Source organism: Ictalurus punctatus, chromosome 24 (genome assembly GCF_001660625.3).
Source record: "Ictalurus punctatus breed USDA103 chromosome 24, Coco_2.0, whole genome shotgun sequence".
NCBI classification, from domain to species: domain Eukaryota; kingdom Metazoa; phylum Chordata; class Actinopteri; order Siluriformes; family Ictaluridae; genus Ictalurus; species Ictalurus punctatus.
The window spans coordinates 16,175,228-16,195,271 of record NC_030439.2 but is presented as its reverse complement, the minus strand read 5'-3'; the positions used below and the strand labels follow the sequence as shown (position 1 = coordinate 16,195,271).

General features: G+C 39.2%; 1 protein-coding gene across 16 annotated transcripts in view; it reads right to left on the bottom strand.

Moving 5' to 3' along the window:
* Window positions 1–1,110: 1,110 nt before the first annotated feature.
* ptk2aa (protein tyrosine kinase 2aa) overlaps window positions 1,111–20,044 on the bottom strand; it is a 110,549-nt gene continuing 91,615 nt past the window's right edge. For all 16 annotated transcript variants that reach the window (XM_053675504.1, XM_053675505.1, XM_053675500.1 and 13 more), the window contains 17 exons: window positions 19,583–19,680; window positions 19,120–19,204; window positions 18,397–18,497; window positions 17,979–18,094; window positions 17,494–17,594; window positions 16,778–16,867; window positions 15,980–16,184; window positions 14,909–15,020; window positions 13,673–13,759; window positions 12,086–12,223; window positions 11,052–11,183; window positions 8,498–8,560; window positions 7,908–7,947; window positions 7,500–7,603; window positions 3,401–3,556; window positions 3,247–3,327; window positions 1,111–2,335 (listed from right to left, as the gene is read on the bottom strand). In XM_053675504.1, coding sequence (XP_053531479.1) covers window positions 2,123–2,335; window positions 3,247–3,327; window positions 3,401–3,556; window positions 7,500–7,603; window positions 7,908–7,947; window positions 8,498–8,560; window positions 11,052–11,183; window positions 12,086–12,223; window positions 13,673–13,759; window positions 14,909–15,020; window positions 15,980–16,184; window positions 16,778–16,867; window positions 17,494–17,594; window positions 17,979–18,094; window positions 18,397–18,497; window positions 19,120–19,204; window positions 19,583–19,680 — 1,922 coding nt within the window. In that variant the 3' untranslated portion in view covers window positions 1,111–2,122. The remainder of the gene's footprint in view (window positions 2,336–3,246; window positions 3,328–3,400; window positions 3,557–7,499; window positions 7,604–7,907; window positions 7,948–8,497; window positions 8,561–11,051; window positions 11,184–12,085; window positions 12,224–13,672; window positions 13,760–14,908; window positions 15,021–15,979; window positions 16,185–16,777; window positions 16,868–17,493; window positions 17,595–17,978; window positions 18,095–18,396; window positions 18,498–19,119; window positions 19,205–19,582; window positions 19,681–20,044) is intronic.

The window sequence follows — 20,044 nt, the reverse complement described above, 5'->3', positions numbered from 1 at the left end:
AAGAAGAAAAAGCAGTGTTTAAAATCACAGATTTTATCAATAAATGTTGAATATATGTAAGGAATAATCGACTCTGGTCTGTTGAATTATTAGAAAATAATGCACACCCCGACCTCGGGTGTGTATTATTTTCTAATAATTCAACAGACCAGAGTCGATTTTTTCCACTTACACCACAGTCACCACACTTCAAGACATTGTTCAGATGTTTTACGTTCAAGATCTTTGTCAGGTTTTTGTCCTTAAAATGCTTGTGTGTGTGGAACTAATTTATTACGCATCCCATCTTAAGCCTCTGTTGCTAATTCCAAAACATTATTTTAGACCTAGTAACAGAGGCTTGAGCCATTCATATGCAGTTACTGGGGAGAGAGAGACAGATCACAGTTTTTCACAGAACAAATAAATAAATATAGATAGTCTACAGAATCAAGAATTCAACAGCGTTGTGGTATAACTCAATGACTATGTTTGACTATGTTTACATGCACATCAATATTCTGATATTAATCATAATTTGGCAGTATTCGAATTTGTACCAAGTCATGTAAACGCCTCAATCTGATTGCCCGATTAGGACTATATTCTGATTCCCAGCCCTGGAATATGCCTGTTTTAATCAGAAATGTGTTGTATGTAAACACCTTATTCAGAAAATCCACTGAAAGGAAATATGTGTATGCTCAGTCCGCAAGGAATTGTGGGTGCTAACAGATGTGTAGCTGTAAGCTAGGTACTTAGGAATGGCAACTCAGGCATACTTACAACAACAAATGTATACAGGAATATTCCCATGCCTGTACACATATAAACATCGTATTCAGAATATGGCTGCAACCCGAATATAGACCTTAAATAGAATTTGATGTGCACGTAAACATAGTGATTGTGGTTGGATCACGATTGTAATCAACATATAGCTTAAGTGTTTTATTCAATTCACTATAAATCACTTGATTAACAACGCAAAAATGCCAGAAAATAAGGTTTAGGATCCTTCAAGCAGAAAGGTGACATTAGCATTATTTTATCAGCTGCTTTAATGCTTTTTAGTTTGAAGCTCAAACCAATGTCAGTTTAAAAAAAAAAAAAAATCAGGAGGATCATGAATACAAGAGTAACACATTTTATTAGTTAAAGGTTCTGTACAGTCAGTTTTTTTTTTCCTGAGAATAATTTATGTGACAATGTGGATTCATTTATAGATTGTACTATACACAGGGGCGACATGACCAAGTTTATCAGCCTGGGGAAAGACAGAGATTTGTGGTAAATGTCTACATTTACCAGCTTTGAGGAAGCAATGAGTAAGAAAAGGCCTTTGAGCTATTAAAACTGTGCTTTACTGTCTGTTGTGAGTAAGAGGTGTTTACTGAACTGAACTGGTTTCTAACAGTCCCTGATGACATTTTTCTACCCATTAATACCCCAGTATTAGAGATACACTATTTTATTTTTTTAAATCTTAATTCCATAGACCATTCTTTAAAAAATATATGCATTCTTGTGCAGAATATGATGACGTTAAACAGCATGATGTGTTATGTCGTGTCTCAAGGTGTCCCCTGAGTGGAAGTCAGAGGATAAAAAGAACAACGTGAGCCCTCGGGGGTGTGTGCATGTGTGTGTGCGTGAATGTAAATCAGAATAATGATAGGGTCTGCTGTAGAACAGTTCACAAGAGGAAGTGTAGGAGTGTCTGCAGTACACCTCTGGGTCAGCTCAGGTTGTTCCAGACTCTGCATTAACTCTGATGTCCATGTGGATTCCAGTTGTGGTGTTTTCTCAGATAAAAGTGTCAGTTGCTCGAGTTCATCTCTGGACTTAATTAAAAAGAAAGAAAGAAAAGAAAAAAAACAGCCAGCACAAACAGTACAATAAAAACTAGATTAGCATTGTATCTCCAAGTCCACTGAACATAGTGTGTGTATGTCTCTATAGAAAAGGCTTATTTCATATTCTTGTAGTGAGACGTCACTAGTGAAGAGCCACTGGTGCTGTGCTGTGATTCAGTATATGACATCACCATACTGTCCAAGCAGTCGACATCGTGCCCTCTCGTCTCGCTCCTGTGCTATTATAGTGTCTCTCTGTCCTGAACTCTCCGCTCCAGAGGAAAAGACTAGTGGGGCCGTGACTGAGCGATCATCTTCAGCCTGGCCTGGTCGATTACGTCCAGGAGGTTCTTGGCGTCGACGGCGAGGGCGTGTGCAGCTGTGAGCATCTGTTTCTTGTAGTCCTGCTGCAGGCTGGTGAGCATGTACTGCTGCGCCAGCTTCATTTTATTGATCAGCTCAGCCAGGTCCGAGTTCAACAGCTTCTGAGCCATCTCGATCTGAACTCGCAGACAAAACACAGAGATATCAGCTTACATTAAACTCTTTGTGTATAATATATGATCTAATGCTTAGTCCCCGTTTACTGAGGCGTCCTCTTCCTGCATTTTTACATCTTCTCTACTCAAACACTCATAAAACTATTAGTACATCCTTCATGATGTTAAAACGTGTGTATTACAGCAGAGAATGTAATAACAGCGGTATCTCAAATGACATACTACTATATTCTTAAACTATACATTACACACTTCAGTATGCATTACCTGGATGTTTGTAGACTAACAATGTGTCAAACTAAATATTTCTGGACTAAATTCTAATTGAGAAACACAGCACAATACCTCATCCATTCACGGTGGATACTGTAAATCTTTCAGCTATGAGAGAAGATCTTTGAGAGCCTCGTCTCAAACCTCATATTATGGCCAATACTTAAAAATGTTTTCAATATAGTAATCTATGGAACCCGCTTTTATACATTAGAAGTTCATTCTTGAGTAAGCACTTTATCCTGGTCAGGGTCCCGGTGGATCCGGTGCCAATAGCAGGAAGACCAATAATTTTGGCTTAGGAACTATTACAGTTTTGAAATAGAGACAGAATTCACAACAATAATGAACTATCGACCGCTGTCACTGCTTCCCATGTTGATTCTGTGCGTTATGTGTCCGTCCTCTTCTGTTCTGTAAAATGCACGATTGGACAGGTCCGTACAAATACAGCCCACTAACTGAATCTTTCTGCTACTCCCGTGTTTGCAGAACAAGAAGACGATAATAAGACATAATTGATAAGTATGCAGTTTGAGACACAGCTTAAGATTGGTGACACCCTGTATGAATCGGAGCTGAATAAAACTCCTGATGGATGGGTTCAATGCAGACTTAGTAGGAGGAGTGTTACTGACCTCTCTGTGTGTGATAGCTGGTAAAATAGGGATGGTCTCGTCTACAGTCGCGAGCAGCGTTCTCAGAGCCAGTCCCACCTCCTACAAGCACAACCAGCACAGGTTAACACTACATCCAATCACTAAACGTGTGTGTGCGTGCGAGATCTCTTACCTTCACCATGGGCACATATTCTTCAGGGGATGCAGGTTGGATCTTACTGGACATCTCAATCACTGCCTTCACCAGTCCAGTCACATTCTCATAGACCTTATCGTTGGAGCGGTCGAGATTGGCTGTGGGTGGTGGACTAATCTCCTGAGGCTGGAGCTGGTGAACAAATAGTGCAGAATTGTGAGTACGAAACAAGCATATGGATGGAGGGGGTCGTTTTTGCTGCTGTGGTGCAAGAGCAGAAAACATCTCAGTGGATAGAAACCACAGCGGGTTTCTGATCAGGGGGTGCAGTGCTGAGATCTGAACACTAGATGGCAGTAGCATTTAAAAATGAGACCAACTCTAATGAATCACGTGTAATATGGTGCCAAACAGTACCTACGTTAATAAGCACTGCATAAATCTCTTATAAAGCAAAATCGTTCTTTTATTTTCAATCATTATCTTACTAGTTATAAGTCGGTCACAGCACATTCATGAACTTTGTGATAACTTTTTATGACGTATTCAATCCATTCCTATTTGTAACTCTAAAGTGAAGCTTTAGAGGCTATACATTAGTGCTTCTGAACAATGCAAAAATAAAGAATAATAAATGTGCACACAGTTGTGCTCAGTCTATTATCATAATAATCGAGGCCTGTTGTCTCTTTATAAAATATTTATGCAGTGCTAAATGTGACAAGTGTGTTATAAAGGCCCAGTGTAGGTAACTTTAGAGAGCATTACCAGAATCTGTCACTTCAACTCTAAACCACGTTTGACGAAGTTAAGATAAAGATGACGGGTAAGAGATACAATCTGGGCAATTCTGTATCCGAAAGTTGAAGAAATTACGCGTTATTTATAGTAGGGATATGCCTTCTCTCTGCCTAAATTTAATATTCAAATACCTGTAAGAGTTAGTGAATGGATGTATCTTAGCTCAGTATTTAGTGTATACTCCTACTATAAGAGCACGTGCGCTGACGACATTTAAAATTCTAACTTTGGGAAAGTTGTAAGTGCCACAGAGTTTAGATGTAAAAATCTAATTTGAACAAACTCTCAGTGGCAAAACATGTTTATAATAATCTGATAAATTCACTAAACTGAGGAAAACCGTAACGTGTGCTTTACGCAAGAGCGGCAGACAGCAGGAAATAACGTGGGGCAGTTAAGACGTGTCGCTTCTGTTATAAAACAGGCTTTGAAAAGCACTTGACATTATATTACTTATAAGAGTTGGACTGGAAGTTACTGGTAAAGTATTATCTCTCCTTTGTCCTACGAGCTTCATATCTGCTCACTCCCACATTAGAGTTTGGGATGTGGTGGCTCAGTGATTAAAGGCTCTGGGTTACTGATCAGAAGGTCAAGGAGTTCAAGCCACCACTGGGCAAGGTCCTTAACCCTCAATTGCTCAGCTGCATAAATGAGAGAAATGTAAGCCGATCTGGATAAGGGCGTCTGCCAAATGCCATAAATGTAAATGTAGAGTAAAACACGCCTTCTCTATGACGCTGTTTCTTTCTGCATCTTCGCATTTTCTCACGGACTTCCCGTGCACATAAGCGATAATAAATGTCTGAACAGTGTTTTCTGTATTCTAATACTGGCTCCTCAAACAGTGTATCTGAATGTCTGGACATCCCTAGTTTATATTGCTTTTTTTTTTTTTGTCGGCTAAACAATATGAAGTTGGTACGCAGAGAGAAACCCCAAACCCGCGTGTCTTAACAATAACAACAGTAAAACCCGTGACGGTACAGAGACATAAACATGTTTATTTCCCCCACAATGACCGGTTGTGTTGTGCGTGACACAGGACACGTCTAAGTTAAAGGTACGATAAGTAAGTAAGCCTACAGATGTCTTATTATAGAAGAGAAATAGAAAAGTACAGTGATTTCAAACACTGCAGAAAATGAATATTTAAATTTTTTTTTTACATCACTATGTAAATGGTCACATTCCTTATCTATCCCTCTGTCAACATTAACTTCCTGCTGTGGTGACTTTGTATTACTGAATGCAAATGAAAGACCACATTGGTATTTTTAGTTGAACGTGTTTCTCCCAATACCCTCCCCCTCATACTTTCTTCCAACCAAGCAGGAGCTACACCTGATAATGACTGAAGGCAAAGATGAACTAATTAAACAGGTGGAATCAGGTGTGGCTCCTGCTGGAATAAAAAGCTGCAGCCATAGCGTGCAGGTTTTAATTAGTGCACTGATATCTGCACAGTCACTTCACAAAAAGGATCCAGATGTGCAAAGCTGATAGAGACATACCACTGAGCAATTGTAGCTGAAAATGTCTGCTTTGTTTATTTATCCTGTGTCTTAATTGCTCAGTTAAATGATGGACATATAGGGTAAAAATCCCATTTAAGTCCATTTACATTTCAAGTCCATTTTAGTTTGAGATAAATATGAAGTACTTTTGGAGAAATACTTATGCATGGCACTGTAGTTCTACCTCTGGCTGGAGTATGAGGAGTTTTTCATGGTCTTCATCAGTTACCCTGGATGTCTATATATAAGTGGAATCAAATCAGGCGAATATGTTTATATATAATACATGCTTGCTCGGTGAACAATGTTGACAGAGGATTTATCGTGTAATAGAGCTCAAGTTTTTTAAATAAAACTTTAATTACTGTACCTTTAAATTCCTTTCTAATTTCTACTGTTAGAGCACGGACTACAACATACATGATGACAGTAACTGTAGTCTCACACTCATTTAGTTCAGGGCAGACACACAGGTGCGTATTAATGTATAGTATATTAATGTCTTATTGTTGATCACTACTGCGAGATGACTCCCTTTAACATGCAGATGAGTGTGAGAGCAGCAGTTTACTAACGGAGACATACACACGTAACCGACACACACACACACACACAAGTCCTTACCCTCCAGGGCTACGTGCAGCAAAAAGCAGGCGAGTGTGAGGGGGTGAAGGAGGGATGCAGGGAAACAGAACAGGAACAAATAATTAATGATGCAAATAATAATAAAAAAAACATGCAAACACTCACAAATAAGGAAAAATGCTGTGCTGCATGATTTAGGGCTTAAATGTAGTACGATTATAGTTTGATTTAAAGGCATAGTCTTACTTCTTTTTTTTTTTTTTTTGGTGTTTCAAATCTAAAATGAAATGATGTGTGCTTCAAAGTAAACACAAACAATTTTGGGGGTTTAGAAAAGTCTGCTAGTTTAAAGGACTTTCTTGAATTGTTCAGGACATTTTCAAAACAAACGTAAAACTGCCTGGAAGGTTTTAAACACTCGGGCAAAAAGAAAGGAAGCAACACCGACTCTTAAGCTGAATAATTGTGCGCTCTGCATTTTTGGTTTGGCAGCATATGTGGACCATGGAGCAGAGGTCACAGTCCTGCGGTGGAAAGGAGGTGGTGAAAGAAACTCTCCAGTTGGCCTAAAATGGGTTTTCCCAGAGGTGGAAACTACATCCGATTACTCCCTTCATCCAGCACTCCATGAACTTGAATCTTTTGTGTGTGTGTGTCCACATAGTTAGTCCTTTGTGGGAAACCAAAAGGACTTAAATAATATAATGATTTTACAGATTTTATTTGAAAAACTAAAAGAAGACTGCTTGGTTACTTGACTTACGAATAAGGTCAGATTTAGATGAAGGCATTAATTAGCTCCAGTAATCACGGTCAATGGAAGACAGAAAAAAAAAAGTGTGGGTGTTGGGGCAGAGGCTTTTGGGCCCCTCTTTTCCTTGTGCATGGTTGGGAAAATAAACTTTCCCCTGTTCTGCTGACGAGCAGCAACTCAAGCCGCTTGGCTAAAGGAAGCAGGGGAAATTCTAAAAGTTTTCAGTTCTCTGTGTTGCACTTTTCACTTTTCCATCTGTTTGGCTCATCTGTCAGTCAGTAGTATGTCACAATAACCATGCAAAAAAATAAATAAAAAAAAGATGCAAAAATAAGGAGGAAAACCAAAGCGTGTGCTTTATGCCATGCTTACAGATTTGTTATGTGCAGCCAGACTTGAGTGAGTGAGTTCTGTGCAGCAGACCTGGCTCATGATAGAAAGCGCATGCTTCATAACTGAGAACTGAACGCAAGCGTACCTTGACGCCCTCGTTATAGCTGTCCACCGGGCTTATGCTGGCTGTGCTGCTCAGGTGGCTCTGAGCTCCAGGACGAGGAGGCTTCTTAGGTGGAGCTACGGGATCTGCAGAGGAAATGAGGAGAGCACGGTTAGCATTTGAGTCCAATGTGTAGGAATCTAGGAGGTCAAAATAACAGATACATCATGAAAAACTGAGTTAGAACAGAAGAATGCGCATCTAGTCTCACACACATTCACACTACCAAAGTTCCTAACATATCACAAATAACAAAAACGGACAAATGTTAAGAAACTAAAAGTGTAAAAATCTAAATCGTATCTGTTCAAAATAACATCTGTTCATATCTTAGAAATACAGTTTAGACAATTGGAGAAAAATGCTAGTAGGCACTGAAGACGCACTTACCTGCTTTGCCTATAGGTTGGTATACATGTTGGTTTCCCGTCTGGGGAAGAAAAAAAAGAAAAAGAAACAAAAACAAGCATTTAGGGCTTTGCTCACTCGCCCTGACTCACTGTCCTGCCCTGATTTTTACTGCAGGCAAGATTACAGCTGGTTTTACTGGTGGGATTGAGTGGTTTGCGGTGAAAGCATGCATAACTCAGCTCCTGACGCACTTGTACATCTCCAAAACACTTTCTATCAAACATACAGAAAGTTCTGTAATTACTTGGAGAAAATGTGCCTGGTTTGTGGGTCGTGTTTTTGGAGATGGCATGTAAAATAGCCACTTACGGCTGCTGCTCCTGCCGGCACTCCTCTAGCCACTAGTTCTAACCTTTCACTATGTCCTCTCAGGAGCTGGGCTGGAGCAGAACACAATAGTAAAGCCCCCCTTCATCATCAAACAGCTACGTTCTGCACTTGGGTCACGTCTAAGCCTCTTAAAATGCCGTATGTATCCAATGCAGGATGTATATGAAATGCAGTGTGTCTGTACTCAGCATGACCTTATGGGATACAACACAAACAAGCAAAGGGTTATGGGAACTCACCAGCCCCTGGAGAGCACCGTCTTCCCGGTCTATACTGCCCCTGGAATTCCTGGACTCCGGCTTCTGAAGACACACACACACACACCACAGAAAACACAAGACATAATTACACCCCCGATTCTAAGCACAGACGGCACTGAAACATGATAGTTCACTTTTGGTGTTTGCTTTAAATAGCATCTTTCATATTACAAAAGTACAAACAGTTTCCTCTGTCATTATATGGATAACATGATAAACACCTCCCTTCTCCCCCATACACAATAGTTTAAGTATAATCTTCTGTATAAATATTATTTTATATCCACCCCTAATTACCAAAAAGGCAACATTACACACAGACATATGTGGGTCTGGTATCCTAATTACAAATGTGCAAGCAACATCATGCCTTATGTAGTCATTTTCATGTCTCGTGGTCTCACTTCAGGTAATAAACTGAACATCCAAAACAAACCGTCCACACATGTCCTCTTCAAACCTATCCTCACCAAGCCTTACAAGCAAACAGAAAAGAAAAAAAAAAAAACAGGAACCACAGCTGATCCAAAAAATAAACAGTAATAGCGGCTCTGAGCGTCTCGGTACCGGTTTTCCGAAGCAGGATTTGAAAAGGTGCATCCTTGGAGCGGAGCGCGTCCTCAGCACGGCGAGGAGAGAGTGAGGTGAGCACCGTTCCATCAGCACGACCGCGTGCCGGAGAAGGACTGAGAGCTGGCTTCTTTCTGGAGTGTGGATTAAATGTGCCTGACTGTAGCACGCAGAGGAAACGCACAGCCAAATGACTCCCACCAGCTCCTGCTCTTTTCCCTCTCATCCCACTCCGGCTCCCTCGAACACGTCCCACTTCTCCCTCCCTGCCTCTTTTCACTGTTGTTTTCACAGTTCTCGAATGAAGTGACCTTTATAAACTGCTTATATATGACCAACAATGACCGGTAGGATTTCACAGCTAGATTTAGAACTGTGGGCTCTTGGAGAATCAAAAACAAATCCTTCTGATGGTCTCATCCCGGGAGAAAACTAGAGAAGTACAACATCTTTGAGATCTTTACCAATCTCAGAAAGACGTTAGTCACAGGGATTTTCCATGATCCGAATCAGGTCCATGAAAAAGCTGCCAGCATTCAGGCAATTCAAAAATAAATTAAATGAAGTTTTATTTACATAGCACTTTTAACAATAGACATTATCACAAAACTTTAGCTTTAGAGAAACCCAGGTGTAGGTCCTTAATGAGCGAGACAACAGTGGCAAGGAAAAACCTCCCGAGACAACACGAGGAAGAAACCTTACGAGGAGTGAGATTCAAAAGTGAACCATCTTCTAAGTGGCACTGTATAGTGGGATTATAAATAATTACAGTACACGGTATGTTGAAGTGTGTTTACAGGATGTTCAGGATGAGCACAGATCCACTGAAGCAAGGGTGACACCGGACATAAACCGTGCAATTTTCTCTGCTAACTCAGTGATGCAGTGAAAAGGCATCCAAGACTGCTCAAGATATTCATTTCTAAGAAACCTTTCTTGATAAATATGGAGCTGAAATTCCACCAAAATTGATGGTGTTTATACAGAGAGTAACCCATATACTGCCTGAGGAAACTTTTCAGATTGTGGGGTGAAAATGGAAACACAACGGTCGCTTCTTCCACAACAGCAGCCAGGCTGTTTCTAGGGGAGGAGTCTGATCCTGCAGGCCTGTCTGATCCCCACACGCAACACATTCAGGATTTATGGCTTTGTTTTTCATATTGCTATTTTGCTCAATCAAGCCCAAATAACAAGCAAGCAAGCAAGCACACACACACACACAGAGCTAAGGGATTGTTTTCTCTTTGGGACAGAAGCAAAGAACTGAACTGAGCTGAAGACTGACCCAAACTCAATTCCTCCATACGCTTCGTCCATGTGTTGTTTTGTCTATGTAATAAAATTTACAGCTGAGGAAATGCATGCCATTAACCATGGGTATGTGCTCGAGTTGAAGGAAAGGTTTGGTGAAAAATCTAACTCTGCAATTTCCCTTTTATCCCAAATGTAGTCGATCGTAGCTAGGATATATTTTAAATGTGCAGACTTGCGTCTTTACTTTTGTACTGGTTCAGTGGGCAAATATAACTAAAGCCTTTCTTACTCAAAACCATAAATAAAAAAAAAAAAACAACATGTTCGTCCACCACTTCCAGTTTCTCACTGATGCTAACTGGGCAGTTATGAAGGCAGCCATCTTTGAGAACCAGAACCACTTTTCTGGCCTATTCACCCACTAGGAGATTCCTCTCCATGTTTGAAGGTCGATGATAACATAGTTCATATTTAAACTTAAATCTATAAATACAGACTATCCCAGTTACATTACATAGCTTAACATTACAGTTGGATGCATGCATTAATGTTTTGGCATGTATTGATGGAAAAAATTCTGGATCAGTCATTTAGGGAAAGATTTTGCAACCATCGGTAGCTACATTAGACTAGTAAACATATAGTTTATACAGTGCTTTAAACATCCGTCACACACGGTGAGGTGAGAATAAGATGAAATTACCAGGAAGCTTTCCTCCTGCTCCAGCCAGCGTTGATCCTCCTCCATCTGCTGTTGCTGCATCATCAACCTTTCCTCCATCAGGTGAGCCGGCATCCCCTGACCCAGTGCCCGCATGTCCAGAGCTCCTCCCTCCTGACACACACACACACACACACACACACACACACACACACACACAAACAGGTTACTTCTAGCAGTCAGATCAGTCAGTGGAGAATATTTGAACACAAGATATATATATATATATATTATATATATATATATATACATACATACACACACACACACACACACACATTAAATAATTATAACAACACTAAAACACACACCAATTGCAACCATAATACATATAAATATGCATAATAAATAGGAGATTTTTTTAAAATTTATTTATTTATTTTTTACTTCTAGCAGTGATGTATTTAATACAGGTACTTATAAAGTAAGTAGCAAATAATTATAATCTTATTTTATATAGAGATTTTGGAGTAAAAATGAAAAAGATACTATAAATCTTTGCAAAATACTACAAATAATGATAACATCACAAAAATGGTCAAAAATAATACTTCGCCAGAACGCTTTTCATTTAAATTTACAACTTGTATAAATAATTTTTTTCTGAATGTGCGCAGAATCAATTAATCACAGCGGAGCAAGTCAGAGTAGTCAAAAAAAATGAAAAGAATTCTTCTCAATGCAAGAAGCATTGAGACACATCTGCATGGAGGTTTGTCAAAAAAACAGTACGTAGTTTAAACAAGAATTTTCCGAGTTGTGGATGGAGATGAACATATTGCAAATCCAGATAAAAAAAAAAAAAAAAAAAAAAAAAAAAAAAATCACACAGCAGCACCTGAAATGGATTAAAGTCCCAAAAATAATGCCTTCCAAACAGTACTTTTTTTTCTTTTTCTTTCTTAAAAGAGTGGAACGTAATAGACAGCTAGTTTGAAAGACTGAGACCAGAGATCCCCATACATCATTCATGTGCACTGTAACTGGTGGACTGAAGACTGATGGGTGACGCTCACCTCCATATTAGGAGACCACACAGGTACGTCTTGTCTGTGGTGGTTCCAGGTCTCGTGTGGCTCCAGAACAGACGCCTGGGCCGGGTATCCTCCACTGGGCATCGACGGCATGCCATGAGAGCCAGGGTAACCCGATCCCTTCAGCAGAGCAAAGTACAAATCAAAACAAGCACAAACGCCAGTGGAAATAAAAGCACAAAACAGCTGTTCTTCTGCTCAAGAAGATCGTCTCCAGAGAGAGAAAGGTTATTTGTCTTAAATATATTGTTAGGAATAAAATGTGATCTGCAGAAAAAATTCCCCATCACATCCATCAATGACTGCTGCGGAGTATTTACTTGACCTTTGACCCAGAGACCTAGATGCGATCTCGACAGTCTGTTCTTGATTCTTCTCTCTTCCAACGGAAGTAATAAATGAAAAGATATAAAAATAACCTCACATTAGCCAAGGTTTTTACTCAGACTCTTTGTAAGGCTAAAAGTGAGCACACTTTGGAGAGATAACAATAGAATCTAGATTCAGTTTGTTGTTAATGGGTTTTTGTTCTTATTTCATGCAAAGGAACTATGTCATGATGATAATTCCATAATAATAAATCAGTTGTAAACGAATCAAAAAGAAAATGACTCCTGACTTGTTGAGTTATGATGAATTGCTGCAGAATAGCTTTATTTCTGACTTTCTGTACAAGAGCAGCAGGAGCCTGGTAGTAATTATGTCCTTTTTATTTCTTTTCTTTTTTAAAAAAAATTTAAATCCACTGTGATCAACAGTTTTGAAATCACAAATAAATTTCACATGGAAAGCTTTTCACTGAACTCAACATTACTGAACGTGACATGAATTTATATGCACTATGGGGATCCTGACCTCATGCAGCATTCCTGTTATTGAAGCATTGAAGATCCAAAATGGAGGAAGTTCAAACTTCGTGCAGGTGTGAGGATTTTATATAATACCTCCTGACACTCTTTTAACAAAATAAGTACAAGGTATACAAGCAGTTGGGCCAAAACTAACCCAAACGTTCAAACTGGTATAATGAAAAGGACTTGTATTAATTTCACCTGTAGTACCTTTAATTGACGAAAATTCAAAGCACAGCAAAAGTGCACCAAAATGAGGGATCATGGACTTTTGGTCCTCATTAAACATCACACACAAGTTTCATAAGAAAACACAAACTGCAATTTGCTACTCAGAACAACAGCAGTGAGCTGTGCCAGTGCCGGCTGGCTTTGAGATCAGATGTGAAGCTAAAATCTAATGAAACTATTAGGATTGAGCAATGCATTATATCACAAGGTCTCATCGATGACGTAATAAGAAGGATATGGGGCAAACTATTGCACACACACACACACACACACACACACACACACGCGCACACGCACACGCACACTTGGAGGCAGATAAGCAGCTTCATAACGTATTTCTAATTCCAAAGTCCTTAATGCTTGACTGGCTTCATGCCAGGTTTCCTCTGAATACCCAACATGGTAAACAGAAAAGCTGTGACTTCTCAGCTTTCATTTAAACCAAACATACTACATTTTGCTGCTTTTGTGTGTGGTGTGCAGTTACCTGGTAATGATTGTGCTGGCCTGCATGTTGAGGACTGGGGAAGAAACCTTCACTCGAACGGGGACTGGGATAACCTGGTCGGCTTGGCTGCAGCAAAAATTAAAACAAAACAGAAGTCAAAAGAACGATCTAAAATGCTCTAAGTGCCAAATCTGAAGTATATATATCAGTTTATCTTTGAACACATTCTTCACTGAACGCTGTTAGCATTTCACTTCACTTTATACACAATGGAAACTGGACAACTATGACAGCGAATTTAAAAAAAAAAACATGAGGTGCTGCTTTATTTTAGCTGGCAGTCCAGAGACAGCTGACATCTCATTGAACTTTCCTGGATAAAGACTCTTCTACTGCTCTGTGGAAAAGAGATCAGCTAAGGCTTTCCTTACTCACCTAATAGATAGAATGTGCCTATTATATGACACTGATAAAGGTACATTAGATAATCAGAGCGATACGTTAAAGTAAGATGGAACAGTGTTCTGGCTAGTGTGATCTTTGGAGGCTCAAGTCTCAAATTCCAGTGTTTAGTATCAGAAACCTGCGTTTATAACAGACTGTTCATTTCAAAACACACAACATAATAAATCACAAATACTTTCCAGGCTGTGAGGAATTTTACAGACATGTTGGCTATTAGTGCACCTTCTTAAGACTAACTGCAGCAACAGGTGAATGGTGAAGGGCAAACTTCTAATGAAAAGAACACAAACGACCTAGAGATACAGTCAGAAAATGCCTTTTCACCTTAAGTCTCAAAACAAATGGTTATTATACTGCATGAATGCATAAATGTCCCACCTAAAGCAATTTGTTAAAATGATGTGACGTGAAACTACAAGGAACACGTAAATATTATTAAAAACATACTGAGATAATATATCAAGAGAGATTTCTGGGACTCAATGCAATGAATCCCAGAGTGATTTGTAATCACCTCATAAGTGCTATAATAGATAAAAGTACATCTATAAATCAGATAAGTCTGCAGAGGTACCAAACAATAATCGAAATTATTAAGAATCTGAAGGAGGACCCTTTAATAATCACATAATTCAAAGATAACTAAAAACTTTGTGATATTGGCATGCAATCTTTACGTTTTTCTGGTCCCGAAATAAGCTCAGCCTTCAGTTACACTCAGACCTGCTAATAAACTGCCAGTGAAACAATAGTGGTGCTTTAAAAATGACCCCTTTAAGCGTCTAGCATGATAATCACAGGGTATCTTACTTTGGGAGGCGCATCATCTGATCCACCCGAGTCCCACGACACTGTGACTTGACGTCTCATCTCCATGCGCATGCGCTCATCCTGCTGAGCTTTCTCCTCCTCCAGAATAGTACTACACAGAGAAGGAATCAGACAAGAGATGAAAGGTATTTTAGTCAATTAAACGGACATCACTCTATAAAAGTGCGTTATATTATAATCTCAATATAGTTCCATCTTCTTTAAAAAGTCATACATTTTTGTAAGAGATTTGAACGTTTCCACTTCCATCCCAACACAGTATAATCCACAGTAACCTCTAACTCTGACCTTTAGTCTTTTCTGCTCTCTCTAGTGTTAAAAAAAGGCCGTTCAGGAACCTGTCTGTACTCTGCTGTAGCTCCTGGGGCCCAGGGACAGGTTAATGAGAAGACATTAGTGTTGGCTAGTCCCTGCCTGCCTAGAAAAACTGTCATCAGTACATTGCTCTAAGGTTTAAGTCTGATTTATACACCTACAGTCGCAAATCTGCGCCATTTTGCGTTCGTGCTAGTTCTTGTTTGGGTCTCATCCCAATTCCAACCCTATATCCTCCAATACTCTGCTTGACCAATCAGCGTTTGCTCTACACAGTACATCACAGCATGTGTAGTTGAGTTTATGAAGGTGTGAAGCTCCTCTGTGAGCTGTGTTTACCCTGTGCATCTTATGCAAATACAGCGACATGCATTACTGCAGTATAAATCAGCTCTCACCTGTGCAAGCTTCCCTAGTGATATAATATGGTCATCTATTCAAAATCTCTATCTGTTTTCCTGAAAATTCTTTCTCTCTCTCGCTCAATAAAAAGTAAATAAGCACCGCACTGTTAACACAGAGTCTAGCACCATAGTGGTGGCGTGAAAAATCGTCTTTAAATTTTGCAGTAAAACAGTGACCCCTGGTGTTTCATAGTGCACACAGACAAGCACACCACTTTTAATAAAACAAATTAATCACAGGTGTAAAATGCCTGGCTCTTCTCAGGTCTTTTAACAGCACTGTAGATCACTGTGTGTGTAAATCTACTGCATACAAGAAAAGCAGGCTAACCTGAGCTGGGTCTTGAGTTCGGTGAAGCGTGGCCTCTTGCCCGGGTCATACGCCCAGCACTTGGTCATTAGGCTGTAAAGGGTGGGGGGGCAGTTTGGGGGCATGGCCAGGCGCTCGCCGTTCTCTATTCGCCCAATCACATCATTGTTCTTCACACCTTGGAAGGGCTTGATTCCGTACATCAGTATCTCCCACATGCACACACCTGAGAGAGAGAGAGAGAGAGTAAATATAATATCTAAATAGTTATCAAATCTATCCATGTTCAGGTTACTGCCAGCACTCATGTCAAGAAAGTTACAGAAAAAGATCCAATTTTTCAATACTCATTTTCACACATGTATCAATATAATAAAGCTAATGCTTTTTATACTACTAGATCATTTAAACCTTATGCTAAAATGCAAGTTATTTCAAAGCCTACACAAAAAAAAGTCACATTCAAAGCAAAATGCTTTAAAAGAAAAATCAAATAAATAATTAATACGTTAATTAATAAAGTGTCAGAGATGCACTGTATTCAAAATAGGATGTTAAAATGCAAAATGTTTTCAGTCGCCTAGCCCACTGCCATGGCACAGAACAACTCCTTAAACATATAAACGCATCTACACATGATCATTACATGGTGACCTAATTGACCATTATATAATTAGTCAAAAGTATATATAATTAGGTCAGTGACTCAATTAACTAATGCCTACAATGTTTATATTACAGAACCCACCACACCACCTCAATCATTATAAGAGAGAAGGTGTTATATGACATCTAAAAGTTATAAACCGTCCAACTTACCAAACATCCACACATCACTGGCTGAGGTAAAGCGGCGGAAGTTTATGGATTCTGGTGCCATCCATTTGATTGGCAGTTTCCCTTTGGAGGCTATGGAGAAAGGAAAAAATAAATAAAAAAAATTCACAGTTTGAACCTCATAAATGTGTAATAAAAATAAAATATGGTTTAAATCCCCAAAAACAGACAAATGACCATGGAAACCAATTTATGGCTTGAATACATGATGTACAAATAAGAAACATTATATATCTTTCTACTATCCTGTATGGCTCATATTTGTCACATGTAGACATTTGAAATCTTCATATTCTTAGCTATTAATTGAATAACCTCTACTCACAAAGTATTGAGAAAGTCTCAGACTTAGATGAAAAGTGAGTTTAGCCCAAATACCAATCCGTTTTTTTTATTTTTTATTGTACACATTTATCCTGGACCACCAGGGGGTGCTATATGATAAGACTGTGAGCACACTAGCTCATCAACCCAGCCATCACACCTGTGTGAGGACCAAATTAAACAATCCCGACTGTCTGAGAGGTAGTATCCGTCTGATGCTCAGTGAAACCAGAAAACATAACGTGACCCTGAATTGACCTGTGTATTTTGGGTGGCAGGTGATTTTTTTTTTTTTTAAGTGCAAGCTGCTAAACTAAGGAAAAAAGCGGAAGTCGCCTTAGTGTCTGTATGGCTTGTAATTGATTTGTTATTACCTTTGTAATAGGAACTGTCCTCCATGTACCTGGAGAGTCCAAAGTCCCCAAGTTTCACACAGTCTGCGGAAGACACCAACACATTCCTGGCAGCAATGTCCCTGTAGGAAACACACACAGATAGAGACACCACACGAATAAGCGCATGTATCATATTATACACATACACGACAAGCATACATATTAACACCTAATTGATTCATTTTATAACTGTCGTAACTAAACTTTGTGGCAGTAGGGGCATGGCCATGCACTGGCTGTCAAGCTGAAGATGACCAATGTGTAATGAGTGACTGTCTCTGTGTGGTGGCTGGAAGCCTATTTACGTGCTCTCTCTATTTCAGCAGGCTGTCAGCCACCAGTGAGAGATGGAGCCCTGTGGAGCAAACCTGAACTTGACCCAAAGAACTGAAGTGCTTGTGTGTTTAATTTAGTTCTAGTTTGTTTAAAATTAATAAGCATCGCTGAAAAGTGTCCTGTCTTACCTGTGCACGAATCTCTTGCTCTCCAGGTAAGCCAAAGCTGTGCTCAACTGGTAGGCATACAAAATCAGTGATGCCAGATCCAGGTTGTATTTCCTTACTTGTAAGAACGACCTCAACTTAAGAAAACATACAAAAAAAAAACATTTTATATATATATATATATATATATATATATATATATATATATATATATATATATATATATATATATATATATATATATATATATACATACACACACACACACACATACATATACATATACATATATATATATATATATATATATATATATATATATATATATATATATATATATTTAAATCATGTGCAGAGACTATTAACTGAGGTATTATTCTATTAATCCTGGTAATGCCTTGATGATTGATGAGCTAAATCATAAGCAATTAAATCTTACCTCGCCAAGGGTGCACAGTTCCATGATGATCCAGACCGGGTTCTCTGTGATTACACCGATCAGCTTGACGATGTGAGGATGGTCAAACTGCCGCATTGTCACTGTGGGATATGAAAAAATTTAACATTAACTCAATTTCACAGTTTGTAAAACCAGAGCCAGTGGATAACTGTTCGCTGAAGTCTTCTGACTTTAAATAAATAATAATATATATTTTTTAAAATGATAAAAAAGATCACGCATTACAACGAGGGCATTCATTTAAACCTTCTAGCTGGAACTCCTGTTAGAGCTGCTGTTATAGAAAACGAATCAACACCATCTGACCAGAATCAGAATCGAGCATTCAACAGTGCTGTGATATAATAACCGTTACTGCTGAACAACAGCAAGGAACAATGTTGCTCACTTTATCAGCAGTTAAATGTGCTGAATACCAGAAACAAGCATGGATATTATATGCTAGCAGACCATTTAATAGTGGATGCTGTACCTAAGAAGCGAAAACTATTTTGCTTGATGCAACTATTTACACTTTTAACATTGACATTAGGCTAAACTCAGACTTAAGTTGCTGGTTGCTGTGGTTTCAAAGTGGTTGATGGCAACACCAGACTTCCTGATTCTCACACAGTGGTTTCCGTGCAACTTCAGTAAGCTGGTAGATCAACATTTATAGGAAGTCATGAAGTATCTGCTCTTAGTATGCGGTGTACTACTCACAGGCTTCTTGCAGGAACTTCTCCCGCACGCTATCCGAGGTGCAGTTCTTGCATGTTTTAATAGCCACGGACAGAGAAGGGTTCTCCTGCAAATCACACAACATACAATTACCAAATACCATTCAGCCACAAACCATGAGTCCAGTCAGGATGTGTGAGGGGAACTCAACTCTGAACTTCGTGTGGATTGATTTAAAAGAAAAATCCTTCACATCAGTCTGAATATTTATGTTGTGCCTTACATGGTGTTTTGTATCCAGACGTTTTATAGTAGATTTTTTAGCTTCCTCAAAATGTACTCTAAATCATGGGCAGAAATAATGATACTGGGCAAATTAGGGGTTGAAACCTTATATCATCACAAAAAACAAAGCATTCTTGGTAAATTGCAGTAAAATTGGGTTTAATGGTTTGGTTAGGCTGTGTTGGTTCCGAGTCGTTTCTGGGAAAGGGGTGGTGCTCACTGGACTGGCGTAGATCCCCTGATGCACGTCTCCAAACTGCCCTTCTCCAATGCAGCGGCCCAGCTCGATGCGCTCCCGCTGGATCTCATAATCCCTGGCTGCACACACAAAGCACATAACACACATCATTAAAAAGTCAAACAAACAAATGTCAGTTTAAAAACAAAACAAAACTAAGGAACCACGACACCGCATGCTACTACTAGAGCCGAAAGGCCACTGATTTATTTATTTTTATCTTCTAATATCAGAACACCACAGCATTTCGCAAGGCAATGACATGCAAACTGCCTTACAGATAACTACACACTGGAACACTAGCATGTATGGCTGAACTGCAACTTTACAAAATAAAATGTTTTGAACTCTTGATTGTGATTGGTCAGAAGCTGTTGATTAATCGTCTATAACTGCAGCTCTGACAATAGTGCCGAGTGCAAGGCAAATCACAGGTGCAAGTTA